At 50.8% G+C, this 20,526-nt stretch overlaps 1 protein-coding gene across 4 annotated transcripts in view; it reads right to left on the reverse strand.

The window, feature by feature from the left end:
- Nucleotides 1-20,526, reverse strand: part of KCNQ2 (potassium voltage-gated channel subfamily Q member 2) — an 81,042-nt gene that overhangs the window by 42,328 nt on the left and 18,188 nt on the right. For 3 of the 4 annotated variants that reach the window (XM_026092914.2, XM_026092916.2, XM_026092913.2), the window contains exons 2-8: nt 10,050-10,140; nt 9,109-9,235; nt 7,532-7,707; nt 6,241-6,366; nt 4,035-4,145; nt 3,254-3,349; nt 1,672-1,766 (exon numbers count right to left, since the gene is read on the reverse strand). In XM_026092914.2, coding sequence (XP_025948699.1) covers nt 1,672-1,766; nt 3,254-3,349; nt 4,035-4,145; nt 6,241-6,366; nt 7,532-7,707; nt 9,109-9,235; nt 10,050-10,140 — 822 coding nt within the window. The remainder of the gene's footprint in view (nt 1-1,671; nt 1,767-3,253; nt 3,350-4,034; nt 4,146-6,240; nt 6,367-7,531; nt 7,708-9,108; nt 9,236-10,049; nt 10,141-20,526) is intronic. The other variant, XM_026092917.2, reaches the window with a different exon arrangement.

The raw sequence follows: 20,526 nt of genomic DNA on the forward strand, positions 1-20,526 counted from the left end.
TGTCACTGCATGTCTGGCTGTGTGGCACGTTTAATCTTTCAAACAGCGGTGAGACCTGACAAAGCCCGCTGAAACCAGCATCTGCCTTGCTGGGTTTTGCAGCGGGCTTTCGGTCAGGCGCCGCTCCTCGTCCTCTGCAGCAGTTGATCTCAGCCAGCATCACGTATCCGCAGTGAGTGCAAGCAGCAAGGTCAAATGCTGAGGCAGAGCTTCGATGAGTGGGTTTGATGCTATTGGGAAACAGTTTTGTTCTGTTTTTTTTGTTTTTTAAACAAAACCTTGAAGCCGGTTTATCTCTGGGGGAAAGAGCAACCAATCAGACACACACTGGGGATGAATCCAATGAAAACCTACTGACCAGGGCAACGGGACTTCCAGGGGCTTTTAGGATGGATTACGAGACTGGCTGCTGGATTTTGAACACGATCTGACGCTTACCCTAGGAAATACATTCAGCTCAACTTCCAGAGGTCTAAAACGCACCAATAATGAGGAAAAAAACAGTGGGATTTGGATTCCCAGCACGGATCGCGCCTGCTGCCAGGTAACACCCCTGCAGCATCCCAACGCGGCACGGGACAGCAGCTCTGCCCGTTCGGGAGCCGGGGCCGCGGGGAACCCCACCGCACACAGCAAAACCCTGCGAAGCCACCACGGCCGAGTCGGGCGCCGAGCCAGCGCGCCCCGGTAGCCCCCGGGAAGGCCAGGGATGCACGACCCCGCGCAGGGATGCACCGCGCGGCCTGAGCCCTAGAGCGGAGGATGGACGGGAACGCTGTGCACTTCAGCATCCCGGGAAGTCCCTCCGCGATGCTGCCAGCCCCGGGGACAGCGGCAGTGGGGCTTCCCCACGCCGGAGGGCAGGGAATTCCTGCATCCCTGCTCTGACCGGCATCGCTCCCGCCCAGGGGGACAACCCGGGCACAACAACAAGTCACCTCAGCTTCAGCAGAGCTGGACCGAGGCTGAGAAATCCACCCTTCCCTACTTGCATTAACAGTTTGTGATGGATAAATGAAATGCAAGAGAGCGAGGAAAATCCTCGCTGAATCCTGGTTTGACTTTTCTCCTTTAGGAGAAAACAAAGGCGATGCCAAGATTGGGAAAGGGGGCCCCGGGCCACGTGCCGGCAGCTGTCTGAGGACTAAATGCTGCATTTGGGGTGAGCGTCGGGCCAGCTAAGGAAGGGACAGCACTTTGCTGAAAGGCAGAAGAACCATTAGAAACCAGTTACACCAGCAAAGACAGCACGAGCTGGAGCGAGGCCCTGCACGCCGGGCGAGGGAGGCATTTACCTACGATCCGGGGCAGCTCGGGAGGGAGGTCTTCACGCTTTGGCCCGGCCACTGTCACAACACAACGCAACTACCAACGGACGTGGAGAAATCAAGGTGAAAACAAGAACACGTACACACATGGACACGGAAAGAAAACATAATGAGGAAATTAAAATCGAGTCAAAAAGAAACACACAGGAAAAAACCAAAAAGCTTCAAAATAAAAAGCATACACCAGCCCTTAAGAGCTCTTGAAATCAATGTTTTTAAGCTAAAATAAAAAGAAAAAAAAAAAGCAACTAAACCAAACTAGGTATCCAGGTAACGAAAATAAATATGGAAACAGCAGCACCACGGAGCAGGCAGTGGCAGACGGCGCTGGAGGCGGAGGTACCTGTACATGGGGACGGTGACCGTGCGCTCGTAGTACTGCCAGGTGGAGTGCAGGTCCGTGCGGGAGAGGTTGGTGGCGTAAAACCTCCAGGCCGCCTGCGGAGGAGACGGGAGCGGGCTGGGCGGACGCCGGCACCGGCCGTCTCCAACGGGGAGCACGTGCTGCCCGGCCTGGAAAAGGCTGAGCTCCTTGAAGGCTGCCACAAACATGCTTAATAAAAGGTGATGTGGGATTTACTCCCGGCAACAAGCCTCAAAAATACACAGGAAGGATTTCTACAGCCGATCTGCTCCGAGTTTTGTAAAATGCAATTAATATGCTGATGCACGTCTACTTCGGCCAAGGTTGTGTTCCCAAGCGAGCGAAACCACCTCACACAAAGAAGTCCTAGGCTCTCTTTACCCTGTGCCTTTTTAACCCGATCACAAAAGGTATTGCCTATTTACAGATAAAGGTCTTTTATTCCCCTGAAGCCGCAGTCCCGTGCTTAAGCTATCGCTCTGCAAATACAGGGTCTCCCCCTTCCTCCCTGGGCTGAGCACGGTTTTGTAATCCGCAGCCCACGCAGAGGCCTCCGTCTGCTCTGCCTTCGCTTGATTTAATACGTGACAAAGTGGCGATGGTGACACGACCCTCCCGCAGCCTGGCCGCGTGCACCAGCGAAGACCGCGCCGGGGACCGGCCCCTCGCTGCCAGGAGGGCGGCACGCGGCGAACGTGTGTTCGGGAGCGAAAAAATTTGGAGGGAGAGGATCTGGGGAATGCTAAACGCCTCTGATCCTTCAAATCTTTAAGACACACGCTAAGGCCAGCCTTCTGTGCTGACATCTGCTATCTTTAAGAAAATGCTCCCAACTGTAACATTATATCAGTATAAATATTCCCTTTGGGAAAAAAAAAGAAAAAAAAGAAAGAAAAAATGGTGAAAACAAACTGTCCTAATGTATTTGTCTTACTGAGTCGGGCTGCATTTTGTTCCTTTTCTCCCCCAGACTGCCTACCACATATGCTATTTTCCCATGGCTGATTTCCTGGCATTTATTTCCAGACAAGACCAGTTACCAGCTGCTGTCTCACACCTTCCACACACTGCCACATTTTTCACCTTCCCTTCTCCTCCTCGGTTTCTCAAAGTCTAAGACCCCCCAAAAGGGAAAGATATAACACCGAGCCTCCTTGGTTGTGAAGCCGGTCTTCTGCAATGTCTGTAAAACTCAGTCAAAATCATTTCCATCCATTTTGCACTCTGATCCCTCCGTGGGATTTCTTCACTGTGAGAACCAGAAGACTCTGTAAATCGTGAGGCTCATCATGGGGCCCTTATGGCCCAAGCTAATTACATCCAATTAAGCCAGGGGAAAGGCTCCCTTAGGCTTTGAAGGCAGCTGAATCAAACCCATAGCAAAAGTGGGAACCAGAACTGGAGTATCTCCGTATATAGTCTAAAAAACACCCTCTCGTGGTCCCGAGCAAGGATCTCCCATCTCTGAGATTCCCCGGAGCCCGGGGAGGACCTCCAGGCCCAGGAGGACCTCCAGCCCACCGCTCCCGTCGCTACCAGGCCCCAGGGCTAGCTTGCTAACCTGAATCAGGCCCGCTGCCGGGTTTCGCCTCTTCTCAAAGTGTTTCTGCCGATGCTGCTCTTGAACCTTCAGAGCAAACCCTGAACCCAAGATGCCCTGGGAGGAAGAACGGGATATTTGCAGTTAGCAGGGTGTTAGGCTAAGCTTCCACTAAAAAGTTGGAGCCAGCTTTGCCTCCAATGGTTTGTTCCCTCCTCAGTTTCTGCCCCACTTCTGGCTTCAAAGGTAAGTGGGGAAGGAAGGAGGAACCTCCGTCCGAGGCAGCCCCGGAGGGCAAATTCCCAGGGAAGGGGCAGCACTGGTGGGAGGACTTTGCTGGAAGTCACTGGAATGGCTGGTTTTCCCAAACCAGTTGGGTGATAAAACACAAAAGAGTCACGCTGTGCTGGTGTTCAAGATTTTCCCTTAAAAAAAAAAAACAAAAAAACCAAAAAAACAGATTGATGCAATGCACCGAAACACATTGCAAAAGGGACAGTGGCTAAATGGCTTATTCACCCCAAGAACAGAGAATCAGCACTTTGCGGAAAAATACAGTTTCACTTCAGTAACTATTTACCCTGCATTTATGTCAAGCTAAATTGAGTTTTCTGTTCCCACCGTGCCCCTGATCTCCCACACTCATAGTGCCCGAGCTGCGGACGTGCAACAGGGATTTCCCTCATCTCCCTCCTGTTGACTCGGGGAGCCTTTGGGTGCGTTAAGCCGTGGACGTAGCTGTCGCCTTGCCATCGGCAAACCCAAGCCCGACTCTCAGCGACGTGTTGCGGCCTTTACTTACGGCAGGAAGGGCAAAGAAGGAGACCCCGATGAGCGTGAACGTAGCCGCGAGGAGCCGCCCGTTCCAGGTCTGCGGGTACTTGTCGCCGTAGCCGATGGTGGTGAGAGTGATCTGCAGGGAGAGGAGCACCGCGAGCCCCTCAGTCGCTCGCCCTTCGCTCAGCCCTGTCCCCAAAACTCGGATAACGCAACCGAAACTCCCGCGACGCTGCAGCTGGGTGGCCGCGGCTTGGCGCCCGAGGTGACGTACTCCAACGCACGATTTGGCCACCACATCAGCACGCCAGGCTGCTAGGGACGGACGTGCCGGGAGCCTCCGTTTTCCCGGGGCCGATGCCCTTTCCAGCCTCCCGCTCGGCGCTGGGAGTCTTGACATTCCCCAGGCAGAAGGAGGGTCTTCGTGCCAACGGGCTGACGCAGCCAGAGCTGCCATCTGGTACAGGCGCCTGCGTCAGCTCCGTGCTCCCCGCGGGAGATGGCCTTGCTCCTTCGGCATGGGGAACGCTCGGGCAGAGTTCCCCGAAATTCACTTTCGGCGCTTCTTCAAAGAAGGCAGGGTTATTTGCGTGCATAAAGATCTGGTGCTGGATATTCCTAGTCTTCCCAGCAGTGCCTGTTAACTGTTTTCCCTTCCTATTTAAAACCAGCGCATTAGCCTGACAGTATGAATTACGGCTGCTTCATACGGTCCAATTAAGAATGCCTTTTTTTGAGATGTCTGCCCAAAGGATCCCTATGATCCCCTAAAAAATAGGGGGTTGTCCCCCCCCGCCGTAGCCTCTGCGGCCTCCAAGGGAGGGCAGTGCCTCCCCGCCGCCGCCCTGCTGCGGCTTTGGAAACATTGCACGCTCGGCATCGAGCAAAATCATCTTTAAACAAATGGACATTCGATCCCAAAGCGCTGTTTAATTGGACGCACTAAAAGCACTATCAATTAGATGCCACTTTCGCAATGCATTTAGCAAAAGGCATCTAAACGGCTATTCCTTACTGAAACACAAACCTGAAACAATAATCTCCCCATAACCGCTGCAAAGTTGATTTATAACTTTTTATGATTTCTATTGCTCATTACAAGGATTGGAGTCACCAAGCTCAGATCCAGGAGGAGTTTCTGAACATGGAATTTGATTTCTCTTGCCCATCTCTTAGCATCGGCTTGCACCAGCCCCAAGAGCTGGGTAGTGACAAAACCTGTTGATTTGAACAAAGCTGAAACTTTGCTGAGAGCAGCAGATCAGTGCGGTGCACCTCCACTTCCCGCGACGGGGCAGGTAACTCCCCACCCAGGGCTTCCCGGGGCGGCGAAGCAGGGAGGATAAACCTGAGCACGGCTTTCTCAAGCCAGAGCTCTGATCTTGGCTGTCAATTCTACCTCATTGTTTATTTTCTAGTTATGTCAAATTGCGCTTTGTTTTTATTCTCTGTCATAACCAAGGGGCTTGAAAAGCAATTTACTGCCTTCACATTGTTTCCGCGCTTTTGTCGGAACGGAGGAGCTGCTTGATCGGCCGATTCCTCCCCAAGCCTGTTACTGGGATTTGATCAGATCGGGGATTTTCATTACATGCTTTGTAATCAAGGCCAAACTAGCTTGCGCAGCGTCGGAGCAGAGGAACAATAACCCAAGAAGATTAGAACGTCATTAATTCTCCCTTTGTTAATCTGGTAATCCAATAATTCACATGCGCGCGCACAGGCAGAGCAAACTACAAGTATTGCCCTTTCTTTCTTTGTCAGCAAAGATTTAAAAGAGGAGTGCTTTCAGCAGCAAAGTCTTTTGGCTACTTAGACCGCATTAATTTTATAAAATATATTCCAGTGTGTCTAAAAGCACACTATCCAAGCATGATTATAAATAATTTAAAGCCAGCAATACTTGTCAAAATGATGATCAAAGCACGCAGCAGTGTGGGGTCTTTATTAGATCTAGCTCAATTGTTGCGATGGAGCTAAATACTATGATTAAAAGCGTGAAAGTTCGTGGTTGCCTTGCAACTCTGGTTAATTCAAAAAATGCAATTCTATAAAATTTTCTACAAGGATTATTTAAGAAAAAAACAGCTAGGTAGAGTAGCCCGAAACCACTGAACAACAATGTTAACTAAGCACTCCGTAAGTCAATTCCTCACCTAAGTGATAGAAGATGGAGGGTTAATGGACATTTTATATTAATAACCAGCAGCTGTTCTATGAAAACTACTTACCAGACCCCACCAGAGTGCATCTGCGTACGTATCAAAGTGCTCATTTTCTCCTTTCTCGGCCAAGTATACCAGGAAAGAGGCCAGAATGAGGCACAGGAAGCCAATATACCAGGCAGTAATCAGCTCCTGCAAGATCATTAAAGGACAGAAGAGAATAATTGCAATCCTGTTGTGCATCTCCGAAAGCACAGAGTTGCTTGCTTGCGGTCGGCCTCAGATCTGAGTTTTCCCAGCGTTTTGTACACATTTAGCTTCGGGGTCTGGTTTTGAGATTAGCAGTGTTACTTTGAACCTGAAGCAGAAAGGAGCCCTCTGAGGTGGGACCACGTCTCGGTGGTGCTCCTACAAAGCACGTAAGGCAACCCTGTTCTGAAGAGCCAATTATGTACGCAGACACATTAAATGGAGAAGGAAAGGAAGTATTATTGGCTCCATTTTTTAAAGATACAGAACTGTCAGGCGAGTGGTTTCCCCAGATCACACCAGGACCTGGGGCTGAAACCGAAATGTGAACTCAGGATGCTCAGAATCTTGCTTAGAACTGGTCCCTCCTACCAAATAGGGAGGAGCTACAAAGTTGCAATCCGAATCTTGTATTTCCCAATTTCAGGAAAGTTTTAACTTGCAGTTCACAGGAGGTCTTAGTTTTAGATCAAATTCATACAAGGGCGGGTGCAAGAGACCCACAGTTTTTCTGAGATTTTTATAGGACTTTGGACAAGTTAAAGTTTTCATGGGGAGAAGTACAGGAATCAGGAGAAATGTTGTCATAAATTCAACAGCAGGAAACAGGAAAGTGATCAACAAAAACTGGAGGAAGGCCCAACCGACTTACACTAGGGATCAGTTCTGCCACTGGTACGTGATCTCATGTTTGGACGAGGAAACTGGCAGAGGAGTAACGTCCACTAACAGCTGGTGCTGGGGGGCACGTTTACAGAAACGCATCCTCTTGGACGTGCACATCCTGGACAACACCTCCACTTAACGAAGTTGCTGGCTAGTTTCTAACCCCTTGCAATAAGCTGCATCAGTGTGCAGATAGTCACTATATTAAAGTTATTTCCTGCAAACAGAGACCCAATGTGCATCGAAACATCCTTCCCTTCTCTCTGATGGTCGGAGAAGCCCATTGGACGTTGTCTCTCTAACTCCACATTGAGCGTACCATGTCTTTGCACCCTTCCCCGCCCGGGAAATGTTTGGGGGAAAGAAGGGGGAACCGAAGCAGTGTTTCTGATGGGGGGAGATGTGAAGAGTGACTCCGTTTCTTTGCTCAGGACTTGCTCACCTTACTGTGTGCGTAGACCACCGAGCCCAGGAGCTTCCAGGTGCCTCCCCTCCGGTCCATCCGTATCATGCGCAGGATCTGCAGGAACCGCAAGCTCCTGAGCGCCGAGGTGGCAAAGACGTTCCCTTGGGACCCGGCCGCCAGCACGGCGATGGAAGCAATCAGCACCATGATGTCTGCAAGAACAGGGCACATTGGGGTCATCAGAGAAAGGGAGTCTCCTTTCTCCATGCACGAGATATCCCCTCGACCACAACCTTTGAAGGACCATCTCTTCCTCTGACCCATCTATCCCACCAGTGCCTTCAGCTCCACTTATCCTATAGCCCTCCTCTTTGGATTTGAGCTCCAGCTGCTGAACTACCATCGAATATGATGGCATTCCTACTGCCACTGGCAGCAGAAGGACATGCGTGAAAGTGGTGTTGTATCACCCATATCCTGTGGTGCAAAGACACAGCACAAATCTTAACCTGTGCAGCTTATGGAAACTTCCTATTCTCCTCCACAAAAGCCCTTCTGAGAGGAAACATGCCCAGTACTCCAAAGCCTGAATTTTGATATGATGCAGTAGTAACATTGCTAAACTGGATTAAGTTCTTCCAAAGTGGACACCTTTTTCAACCCACCAGAGCTGCCTGTTATGCAGCACTGCCTGGAGGTGTGAACTCCCATTGCCTAATGAAGAGCTAGAGGTCCAACGTGGTAATCATAGGATGCTCATGGACAGAGAAAGTCCAAAAAAGAGGCCAAGAAAAAAAAGCCTTTCTCTATATATCCCAAATCTGAGGATCCTTAAAACCCCCATCTTTCCTGCCTTTCTATCCAAGTTTTATAGGAGTGCTTTTCCGTGGAATAAGCTAAAATCCTGCGTATAGCCATTCCTACTCCCTGGACATTTAAAAGCAGGCTGCACACCAAACGGCACGGCCTCTCTGCCCACTCCCTACGCCACTAAAAATAGCTGCCGTGCACAGACGGCCCCTTTCACAAGAGGATCGCAAAGCACTTTGCAAACAAGAATTAATTAAATCTCGCAGCTCCCTCGTGAGGCATCTCATTAACACAAGGGAAGGCAAACTGAGACACAGGTTTCAAACGACTTGTGAGCAACTCGGTGTCAAAGTTGGACACAGCAGCCCAGCGCTACACCCGGCTCTTCGTGGCTAAACCCCTTTCCCACTCCCGGCACACCGCTGCGGCGGGCTCCGAGCGATGCCTGGGCTACTCGAGCACCGGGGACGTCCCCCAGGTCCGCAGAGACAGGCTGGGCCCCGTGCAGCTTCAAGATACGGAAAACCACGGCAGTGAGTTAGAGCCGCTTCTGCCCTCGCACTCTTTCCCCTCCTCGAGGTGACCACGAAGTAGCTGAGAACCAACGCTCAAAGTGCCGACGAGAGGCAGAGCTCCGCGTGCAGCCCCTGTCCCCTCGCACGGCTCTCCCGCAGAGGAGCCCGGCACGTTCCCCCCGCGGGGAAGGTGCTGCTCTCCGACCGGCCGCTCCCGTGGGCTCTCCCGCTCCTCTCTGCAATAGCCGGTTTGCTTTGCCCGGTCCCGGGCGGCGCGGCAGAGCTTACCGATGACGCAGAAGGGTTTGCGGGCGAATTTTAACCTTCCCCTCCAGCCCCGGTACCGGCAGCAGCAGCCGGCCGCCCAGATGCGCACGAAGTACTCCACGCCGAACACCACGATGGTGACGATCTCCTGCGAAGGGGACGAGGCGGTTAGGCTAGCAAGCGGCCAGCTGGGGAACGGGCTTCACCGTTCAATGCAAAAGCTTGAGTGCCTTGGAAAAGCTCCTAATAATGAAGCTGTTTGGTTTTTCCCCCCCGCCGTTACAGCCTTTTCTGGCCTGACAAGCCCCAATGAGGCTGAGCTGTCCTTTGATACCTGTGTAGGGTAGGGACTAGGGGGAGAGGAAGAAAGGGCCAAAGAAAAGGCAACGTGGTGAATTCGGGAAGCCCCGCACCGTAGCTGCGCGTGGAGGGACTCGGCAGGCTCTCGCTCAGCGGGAGCCGAACTGTCAGCGCGAGGGATGCCGGGCTATTTAAGGAATAAAACTCTCCAGCTTTATGTCAGATGAAATAGTTGCGGAAACGTGTCGTGTGGGAGACGAGGTAACGACGCTGGCTGCTTCCACTGCGGCGTGTTGGCAGCTTTAAATGCTAGGAACTGCTAAATGGACATCAAACTGCTTTCCAGTTTGGATCCGTCTTGCTACTGCACTGTGCAATTGGAGATAAATTGGGGGGAAAAAAAAAGAAAAACGTCAGGAAGAGAGTTTTTAAAGAATCCTTTAAAAACTATGCTCAAATTATTCCTGTGCATCCTGATAAAATTCCTCTCTTTCTTCCATTTTTCCTACTCCTCAGCTGTGGCTCCCAACGGACCCCTGCAAACATGCAACAGTTTAAATTCTCACCCCAGTTACAGACCCTCAACCTCAGCTATTTGTGTGTTTGCTTTTGACTTTCTTTTAATGTCTTACTGATGGTTTCATTTGCAAATCCCAACTTACCAGAATGTAAAGGGCCCCTTCAGAGCTGTTCTGGTACTCATCAATGGTTGAAAAGACTGACAGCACCAGGCAGGAGAAAACTAGTAGAAAACTATATAACACACACACAAAAAAAAAAAAAGAAAAGGAAAGAAAGGAAAGAGAGAACGTCAGTCTCCAGAGCAGAAATTCTGCACGCTTGATCAAACTAACCCAGAGAGCATTTCTGGACATCCCTGAGAAAGGCAACAGCCACTGCTCCTCCATGGCACTCGGCCACTCTGAGCTCTTGCAGGGTGTGACAGAAACTTCTGGGTAGCGGCTGAAGCTGCATCAATCACTGCTCTGCATTCGAGGCTGATTCAGTCCATTTTATCACGGCCATACATTCGCCACATCTTTTGGGTTTATTACTCTCAGTTAATTCAAAGTCTGCATCATTTCACATGTGATTTTCAATCTCCAGGGAGAACTTGAGTGTAAAAAGGGAAAACAAGGTCTGTGATTTTCCTAACTGGAATGGTTGTGAGTGGAAGGGCCCACAGGACTGTTCCCAGCTTCACCAATACTGATCCACTTCCCCTGCCAGCAGACGACTAGTAACTGAGGAACTGTCAGCTCTCCCTGCAATATGCTTTCAACAGGCATGCAGACAAGCAGGGAAATACTCATTTATTAACACCGTAACAGGTGAGCAGAGTGGCTAAGGAGAGCGAGAACGCAGGCTGAACAGGAACGCAGATAACACCTCTCCTGCTCTGCTTGTACCTCCTCATCCACGGAAGGCTGCACGGGGCAAGACTCCGCTTCCCAGCCAGGTGCCCTTGCCAGGGTGGGACCTTCTCGGAGGGATTTAATGCTCCTTCCTTAGGCAGGTACCAGACTAACACTTTATCGCCTGGAAGGGCTGGCAAGCTTTAACATTTGCTCTAGTGCAACTGCGAGAGGTGGGTGGCTCTTGCGTAGCTACACAGGCACAGGACGCAGCAGGGCTCTGCTCAAGTCCAGGAGATGTTTTCTTAGCACTGGGCTGGGTGTGAAATAGCTGGGCGCAAGCGACCGCTTGGCTCTGCAGCTGCCACACAGACCACCCTGCCAGAAGGGGTCTTGGGGGATCCCGCTCCGATGCCCGCTCGCTCAGCCTCTCCTGTGTTTGCCATGGAAACGATGGAGGAGATTCCCAAAAGCCCCCTACGATTCTACTCCAGGTCCCGTCACTCTCTGCTCCTCCAGGGACCTGCGCCCCTAACTCAGCCAGGCACTTTCCAAGTACAGGTTACATGACAGAGGGACTAAATAAAGGTGGATCTCAGATAAAGTACATTTAACTACTCGCATTCCCCATCTGAAGCTGTATAAGCACAGTGAGTCTTGGATGACCCCAGGTCCGAAGCAGGTATCAACACATCCCCAGCCCACTTTCCCAGCGGGATGGCCCCAAAACACTCCCTGCAGCGCTGGGCCACCCCATCGGTCACGGATCTGCAGCTACAGCCAGGCTATCCCCCATCAAAACTGCTCATTCTGCACTTTTCACAAATGTCGGATGCACCAACACAAATCAAGAGCCACAAAATGAATGACACGAGTTTGATTCTGCTCTGACATTTGATGCCTGAGCCCCTGCTCCGGAGGTGTCCTGGCATCTGTGCACGGAGGCGGTTTCCATCCACCGGCAGCGACCACCACACGCTCAAACAAAAGGAGGGAAATTAATTTACTAAAGATCGATTTACTGATACAATAAAGTAGGCCAGCGCAGGGAGAAACTAAAAGCTGCATTCTTTAAAAGCATTAAATAATTCAGCTGTCTGGCTTTGCCTCACATTCCTACAGACTGGATTTTGAATATTTATAAGGCACGGTTGAGCTGGCGGCTGCTGCTCCTTTGCTTTAGACGGAGGCGTTTCACACCACCGGCTCGCGTTTGTGGCTTCGCAATGACCATTAACCTCACGGTAACAAGCAAAAGGAGAGGGATTTGCAGCATTTCATTTGAACCACAGGCAAGGCTGAAAGCTCCCGGCCTTGCGGAGGGAAGAGCACTTTCAGATGAATCGCGACGCAGGCTGCACTTTGCCAGTAAGAAGCCAAATTCTGCGCAGACAAGACAAGGACAGGTCCCTCCTTGCTCACTTCAGAGCAAGTTCCTCTTCTCGCACTGCTTTGGTACCCGGGCACTTAGGACAACTCCAAAAGAGTAATAAAATGTCCCTTGCGATTTCATCCACGATGCCCTGGTCTTGTCATCTGTGGTCTCATCAAAAGCAGTTTTTCTCCCCTAAACTACCCAAGGTGACAAGTTGTCTGGCGGTCCTGTTACCAGGGGACCCCTGAGTTTGGTGCGAGTGAAATTAAGGTGATATTTCCATTTTAAAGACCTTGCCATACACAAGCCCCACCACAAAGTGCCCTGCAGCTGAATGGACTCCATCCATCCCTCCATGCAACTCGTGTGGGTTAGTGCCCTTCCACTCCGGGAGCAGCAAAAGCTGCTGCCCGAACCATTGCAGAGGGGAGTGAAGCCTGTGCCTGCTGACGGAGAGGAGCTGCAACTGGGTCAGCCAGCCCTGCTCTCAGCATGGCCCAGATTTTGCTGCAAAGTCCTACTTCGAAGTGAGAAACAAATGAATAATCAATGAAAGAAGAAAGAGAAGGGAAAAAAAATTAGATACTGGAAAAGGATCGGGAGAAAAGAAAAGCCTACATATTCTGATTAACGCAATAGAACATGGGTTGTGTTCTTGGGACCAAAAGCTAAAACGCTCAGAGACATCCTGAAAGCCAAGTGCCAGGGTTAACACCAACTTGCACAAAGCGTTTGCTAAGGGGATCCCCTCGGACGGACTCAGCACAAAGTAGCACTGGAACGAGGGAAAAGCAGAGTCATCACCTCCAACTGGCTCTCTGCAGTCCAGACTTGGCCACTTGCTTTCTTCCCCCAGTGCGAACCAGCAGCCCCGTTCCTGGGTGTCCCCTGGGCCACCTCGGTGCTGCTGTAATTGAGGCGAGCTCCAGCCCCGGGTGCTTTGGGCTCCACGTTCCCCAGGGCCCCCATTGCTGGGGAGCCCAATTAAGACCTGATGCAGATTGCGCTCGTGGGTCCAACATTAATTACAGTGCTGACGAGTGTGGGAGGTGCCGGCGAAGGCACCGGCTCCTGGCTCCACGGGCAGGTAGTTGGGAAGTGCCGTCTCCTATTCCCAGCTCCCGCACTTCAATTGACCACTGGAGCTCCAGGACCAAGCCCCACGTGGGGCAGAAATGTCCCCCCGCTTGCTCACTCTGCCTCAGGCCTGATGGGGATGCGCGGCCAGCTGTCCTGCCAAGGAGGAACGCAGATGCTGGCTCCTCGCAAGGTTGTCTGCCCAAGTATCCCAAAAGAGCTCCTCAGCGACGTACAGCTGCTGCGTTGAGCCCTGTGGGCCACGAACCCCTGGGAGGCTTGAAAAGGAGACTAAGAAAATGAAGCCTTTTTGCAAGGAAACTGAATCCACAGAGCTGGAGGCTGCATGTCCCCTGGAAAGCTTTGCAGGAGCTTCAGATCCCGTCGAGGTGGAGCGGAAGGAGGAAGCCATGAGAGGTATGTCCACACTGGGGATGCCATGTCCTCCGCTGCACTCCCACGGAGCAGGGCAGCGGTAACAGAAAGGCCGAATCTGCTTTGATTTTCCCTAATGCACCCAGACAGTGCAGGAAAGGGCTCCAAATAATAACGGATAGCTAGGGAAAGGGAAACAGGCCAATAAATAATGTAGAGGTTGGGAGGAATCTAATTTTTAAAGCTACATATCTAATTAAAGCAAATTATGTCTACAGCCTGACTCTGGGTAATGTTAATGTGCAATGAGGAACATTAATTATGTCCCATCTAATGATTTTTACATTAAAGATGCCAATTCTGCTTAGAGCTTTGGAGAAGACAATATCCTCCTCCAGAGCAGACACAGCGCGGTCCTACGTGATGTACGGCTGCAAACAGCACCGGCCTCTCTCAAACCCTGGGCTGGATGCAAAGCCCAGAGCGCAGTTACGGACCGCTGTCTCCTACGCAGACGAGCAGCACGGAGGAAGCTGGGAGGTCTTGGCAGGACACTTCGTGATGCTGCCTTTTCTCGCCCACCACCCGCTCCTGCGCGAGGCTGTAAAGGGCACCGGGCATCCGCTGCTGCTCCAGACCTCCCGGTGCCTCTCGCCTAGACATTTAAGCTCAGGCAAGACTCATCTGTGCAAATCTGACTACAGCTAATACGAATAAATCCAAAGTCCTCCAAAGTCTGGCTTTACGACCAAAGGTTACGTTGACTTAAGACACTCATGCAAGCTTCCTATTACGATTATAAATCCAGGCACAAAGTCTGCATATTCAGATTTCACACCCACTGTGCTCCATGTCAGCAAAGGAAGAAGAGAAATTACTGAACTCCCCCTCAAAAATAAATACTTGAAATCACTTGTCAATGGGAAAGGTTGGTTGGTTTTTGTTTGTTTTTGGTAAAAGTATATGATAGAATCATTTTAAAGCTTTTGAGGCTAATATCTAATTTGCCTTCCAGAAGAAACACCCTTGGAATCTACCTGTCCATTTACATATGAATAATAATAGAAAAACCCTTTAATTTATTCCTGAAATATTTTCAAATAATGTCTGTTGACATGCAGAAATACTGGCCTTCCTCTGACAGAGCACCAATGGGATAATGAACAATTAGCAATTGAATTCCTGGACATAATGAGGATGGATATGACAGAAGGAAGTAGCACAAGCCACCACACTCATTACAAGCTTCGTCGGATTTCACTGGAAAAGGGAAAGCAATTAATGCTTCGTTTAATTAGAAAGAGCAAAGCTGGAAGGGAAGGAGTATTTTACTACAGGCATTTGAAATCTGCACAATAGAAAACAACTTAAAACATTTTAAACACTTGAAAATGACTTTGGGCACATAAATAAGGCATTGATAATTCTGCTAAAATAAAACCCAAATGCTTACGGGCAATCCATCTGTAACCCCAGCAACCCATTTGCTGTGGCTGCTACGAAATGCTGGTTTCCAACTATCTTAAACTTCAGTGTAAATTAGACACCGTGAAAATGCAGCAATGACAATAAACCAAGGTGAAAGGACATCTATACTGAAGACGAACAGAGACTGTAAAGTGCCTTTTAGCACTCAGAAAGCATCATAATCAGAACTGAGGTATGTATGGCTAAATTTAAATCTCTAATGAATCTTAAACACACGTGCCAGAGTGGGAAACACCGATAATGCCATGATCTTACAAGGGGTAAAGGGGACGCTGTGTTGCACCTCTTCCTAACCAGGAGCACCCATCATCTTTATTCAAGTAAGCAATCTCGACATGATTTGCAACCCAGCTATTTATTTACAAGGCTAAATATGAGCCTTGATGCCTCATTCTGGGTTTCCACATTCCTCAGTCTCAGCCAAAACCATCTCCCAAGGCGACTTCTGTCACTAGCAAAGCTGAAAATAGAAGCTGGGAGTCCTGGCTTTCAGTCCTGTGCCTTAATATACGCTCTCCTTTCCAAATATAGCTCCTGATTGTGTCTCATTTATGACAGTTTTAAGTGCGCCCAGCTCTTTCCCATTGCCGTAGCCCAGCTGGGTGGCGAGGAAAGGCTGCGTAACCCCCAGCCGAGACATCGCTCCTCTGAACCCCTGCAGTCCCCCCAGGCACCGAGGAGGGCAGAAAACGTTGCTTACGGGCAATACAAAGGCTGGCTCTGGGGCAAGAACTTTCATGGTCTATAAACTCTTAAATAAATCTTCAGCCAAGACCTCTCTGGGACAACGTTAATAATTTTCTGTGCCTTCTTGGCACGCTGTGCATCCTGCCAGCTGAACATCTTCGATAAGGAGCACTCTGTTCGCACAGTGCCATAAACTGTATTTAGGACAGCAGGGCAAAGCGTGCAATGAAGCATCGCTAAGGCTGAAAGCAGGTGTCCCCAGAGGAGGTCTGGCATGGACAGCAAGGGAGGCCCGGGAGGTGCAGTAAGGTAATACAGGGAATACATTGGTTTGTAGAGTCCAAGCGGTGTTTTAGGGATGGCACGGGGATGGGAAGGAAAAGGAGAGGGTTTGCTCTTCCGACCAGCCCACGCTGGCCCTACTCCCTATCCCACATCCCACCACTGCCACCTGCGAGCTCAGGGCTGTGCCCCTGGATCAGGTTTGCAGAGACTAAGAACAGACCTGCCCTCCTTGCTGTGCGACGGCAGCCTGTGGCAACGATGGGAGGATATTTTGAAGCAGTTTGGGTTTTCTAGGGTCTTCCACAAAAACACGACCAGAAACAGGAATGTTGATGCCCAAGCACAAAGTCTTTCTTCTGTGTAGCAGTAGATCTCCTTGCATCCATTGAAACACGCCTGCACGTTTATGTCCCCGGGGAATCGAGGGGAGAATGAGATTTCATTTGCGCAGAGTTTTGAGAAGTTTCCGTTCTGTTTTATGTGCAGATAAGGAGCATTCACGGTTCCTCACCTTAAGCTTTTCTCAGTTAGAAAAATGGCAGTATGTAGGCTCACACGTTTTCTTCAGTGTCCATCACCACTGAGCTCGGTTCCCACAAGAGCTTCTCAGCCTTTCCCTCCTGCTTCTAACCCAGTCGGAGAGCAGAAACGGCATCATACGCCCTGACCGCCCAAAGACAGAGCCAAGCTGAATTCACAGTCTGCGGGAATTTGAGCAGAAATGGTTTTGCATGACACATTTTGACTCCGATCCAGCAAAGTATTACGTGTCTCCACACTTATAAGCAAGAGCGAGCTTAAGAGCTTTCCTGGATTGAAGCCTCAAAGAACAAAAGCAAGCTGGAGAAGAAGGATAATGGAGATCTGAACATCTACAGCAGGGAAAGGGGTTAAATTTAAGGAAAGCCTTATGAAAGGCTTGCCTGGCTCTAATCGTTTAACTTACTCAAGGCAACTCAACTCGGAATAAAAGCCTTATTAATAATAATCAATGTATGCAAAGTTCTAGCTCAAATGTTCCTCTTTGTCCTCAGCTACCATGAATCACTGGGTAATGCCTGTCTCCGCATTCACCGTGCACTCTGCACGCAGCCTCAGAGGAGCCGGCTGTCTGGAGGAAAACCCTCAGTATTAATCAAGGCAGCGCACCTGCCAAAAGAGCCTGCCGCTGCTGCAACTCAGCACCGCCGGGCAGAGATTTTCTTTTAAGAACTTTGTGGGGAGAAATATATTCGCGCAACTGAATAAATAGTTCATACGAGAGAACCCTAAAGACCACGGTGCAATTGTGGTGCATCAGGAGGTAAATTAAGAGTATAAAATATCCAATATTTAAGTAATTCTTAAAATGTCTGTGCAGGCATTTACTCAGAGCATGCTCATTGATTTTGATGTAAGGGAAAGTTGCTGTCTCATGCAATACCAGTATTATTCAGATTGAAATCTGAGCGCTGCCCGTGTTTGATCCCACAGGGCATTCCCCAAAATCTCTGCTCCCTCCCTCCCTCTGAGGAGGTATTAGCAGCAAGTAGAGGAATACGAGCCTTCTTAATCAAACCTTTATCGTTATATGAGGATAAAGTTATTTCTGTTTCTTAAGAGCAAAGCCCTGTTTTTCTGCAGTGCTTTGTCAGAAAGGTTCATAAGGGAAAAAAAAGTGAATAAATTTAAGAAACCGCAAGCTGTGCTACGCGGTTTGAGAACACGGCATAAGAATCATCCTGCTGAGGTCAAGCTTCTTTGAGAGGCCTGGACAAGGCACTTGACCTGACTTAACTGCCCTCTAAAACTGGGTTAAAAGCAAGATCGCCCTGTAAAATGTAATGCTGCATCTCATCTAAACATTCCTCCAGGGAAAGGGAATATATAAAAATAGGGTCTCCGAAGGCTCTGGTCTAATTGCAGATAGGAAGATTGTCTCAAAATACGCAGGGCTGGTTCCTGCTGCAGACAGGAATAGTAGCCGATTTTTCAAATATCTGCCCCAGAATCAACTATGCAACTCAAGCCTGAGGTTTACTCCCCATGAAGGACAAGGTCTTTCCCTTGGATCCCCTTTAGCATCACTTCCCGCTGCTTGACTTTGTGCTACTTTGACAGCAACAAGAATTCCTGCACCTCAAAAACGAGCATCCCCGGGGAAGGGCCGACACGGCTCCCGCGGAGGCGCAGGCACTGCAACGGCTCCCCCAGCCTCGGAAGCTGTGTTAAACCTCCCAGACCCACGACAGGCAACTAAGTGGCTCAAAATCCTCGTGTTAACTTTAAAATCCCTGCTTCTATGCGCCTCAGCCCATGGCTTATGCTGCCTTAAAGGCGGGCTGGCAGAGCTGAGCTCCCTTCTGCAAAGCGGTGTAAGCTCTACCAAAGATGCATGCTTGCTCAGAGAATGATATTATTTAATAGCAGAACAGCAAACACCAGTGTCTGGAGGCTACAAATGACTATTAAGCAGTTAGTCCGAGGCTGCACCGAAGGCAACTTCTGGAGCCCCCATGTAGCAGGCTCCGACTCGGGAAACGGGCTCGATTCCCGGCAGTGCCTCCAGCTTGCTCTGCTGCCGCGGGAAGCTGCTTCTCCACCTTGCACCTCGCCCCATGCTCAGCAAGGCAACGCTTTGCAGAGCCGGGGTGCCTTGGGAAGGACCGCGGCTGCTCCAGCCGCTTCCCGGTGTCCATCCGTCCCCACCCCGTGCCTCGATAATGAGGGAACAAGAAAGTGGCACCTCCAGGCCAGGGCTAACAGATAGCACCCAAGTGTCAAACGCAAACCTTCCCAAACTGCTAATTTCATTTGCTCATCAGAGAGTTTACTTAATGAACTGAGTCTTGGGGAAAAGAAATAAAGAAGTATTTGCAAGCCTCCTGTATAACGTCTCAGGGTTGGTAATTTCTCCACGCATTTGATTTTACTTCTCTTGTCGCAGCTAGGCAATTAGGAGGAAGCCCAGAGGCAACAAGCAGGAGAGCTGCTTCGAAGTCTATTGATTTTAGTGCCCCGAAGACGATGACCCAGCGATGGCTTTGGGATAGAGAGGATAATAAGTGCACTGCAATCTGCAGGACCACATTCCCTCTACCCTGTTCTCCCCCACCAACATGGTTACGTGATTAGGTTGGTCCAGGAATAGCGGGACCGCGTGCTCCTCCCCAGGATGGGGGCCCAACACGGCCCCGGGGCCATCACACCGCTCCGGAGAGCGGGAATGATGCTGGGGAATGCCCCAGCGTGACCAGGGCAGCAGCCGCACGGACAGGCAGCCCCGAGGAGCAGCTAAGTGACAGGCTGCAGAGCAAACCGAGACCTCCGGAGAGCTGACACCGAACCGGGCAGCGCCCTTTAGCCCTGGAAAAACTGCTGACACAGCCCGTATGCCTCGGGGAGGAAGGAGCATCACAACAGCCTGTCAAGCTCTGTTTATCCTCATCCGCTAATATCACTATTTCATGTCTTCTGGGAGACATGACTCTAGGAAGTCCTTCACCATCAGTCTCTGCCTTCTCCAGCTGGAAGTGTTTTCCATGAGCTGCAGCAAGATCTCCCCTCCGCTTTGCAAGGGTGATGGTCGGGCCATAACATTGCCTCTTCCTTGGCAAGAAGCCGCCAGTAAAATTCAACAACTTAGCTCTTCCATAACACCTTTAACCTTCCAAATCCACACAATGCCCAGGTAGAGTTGCACACAGAGAGCCCGGGGGTGTTCCCGGTGTCCTGGTGTGCATGGCGCACAGGCTGATGGACACGGGCAAAAAAGCACAAGGATCAGAAGCATCCCTTGGACTTCCGATGCCTCCTTAAAGCCCAAACCTCCGCTAGCTTTACAGCCCCTAAACCAGACCTGACCTTACCGGGATACCTCGGTGCACAAGAGCGATGAGGGCTCGAGGCCGCACACGGTGCTGAGCCCCGGCACAGCCTCTTCTTGCCTGGGCGGAAAACCCAACTGCAGGGGCTCTGGGCCTGCCTTAACTGTGGGTACCGGAGCGGGCACTTTGGTTCATCTCAACACCTTTCTGGACCCCAGAGGTGCTGAGTCCTTGCTGCCTTCCCTTTGATTTGAAGTGCTCAGCACCTTCCAGAGGCCGGTCCTCAACTCTCCAAGCTCAGCACAAAAGCACCAAAAACGAGAACCCACCGGCCCACGGGGATTTACAGCCACTTTTCCGAAGGAGGTCGGGACGGCTGCACCCGCGGAGGGGTGCTGGGTCCGTGGGGCGCCGGAGCAGCCTCCTGGCACCGCGCTGGAAGCGAAGCCCCGGCGGGTGGTTAACCGCTTCTGCGAGCATCTCCTCTCCCCCCGGCGTAACGCGAGCGCAGCAAGCGGGTGACCAGGCGCAGAAGCGAGACGAGGGGACACCCCGGCTCAGCGAGAGCTGCTCTCGGGCAAGGGGATGCATGGAGAGCCGGGCAGCCAAGGCTAAAGCCGCTGTCCCACCCAAGGAAAGTACGGGGACCTCAGGCGCAAGGAAGCCTCATTTTTAAAGCCTTCCACGTTGG

The sequence above is a fragment of the Dromaius novaehollandiae genome, chromosome 16 (assembly GCF_036370855.1).
Source record: "Dromaius novaehollandiae isolate bDroNov1 chromosome 16, bDroNov1.hap1, whole genome shotgun sequence".
Taxonomy (NCBI): domain Eukaryota; kingdom Metazoa; phylum Chordata; class Aves; order Casuariiformes; family Dromaiidae; genus Dromaius; species Dromaius novaehollandiae.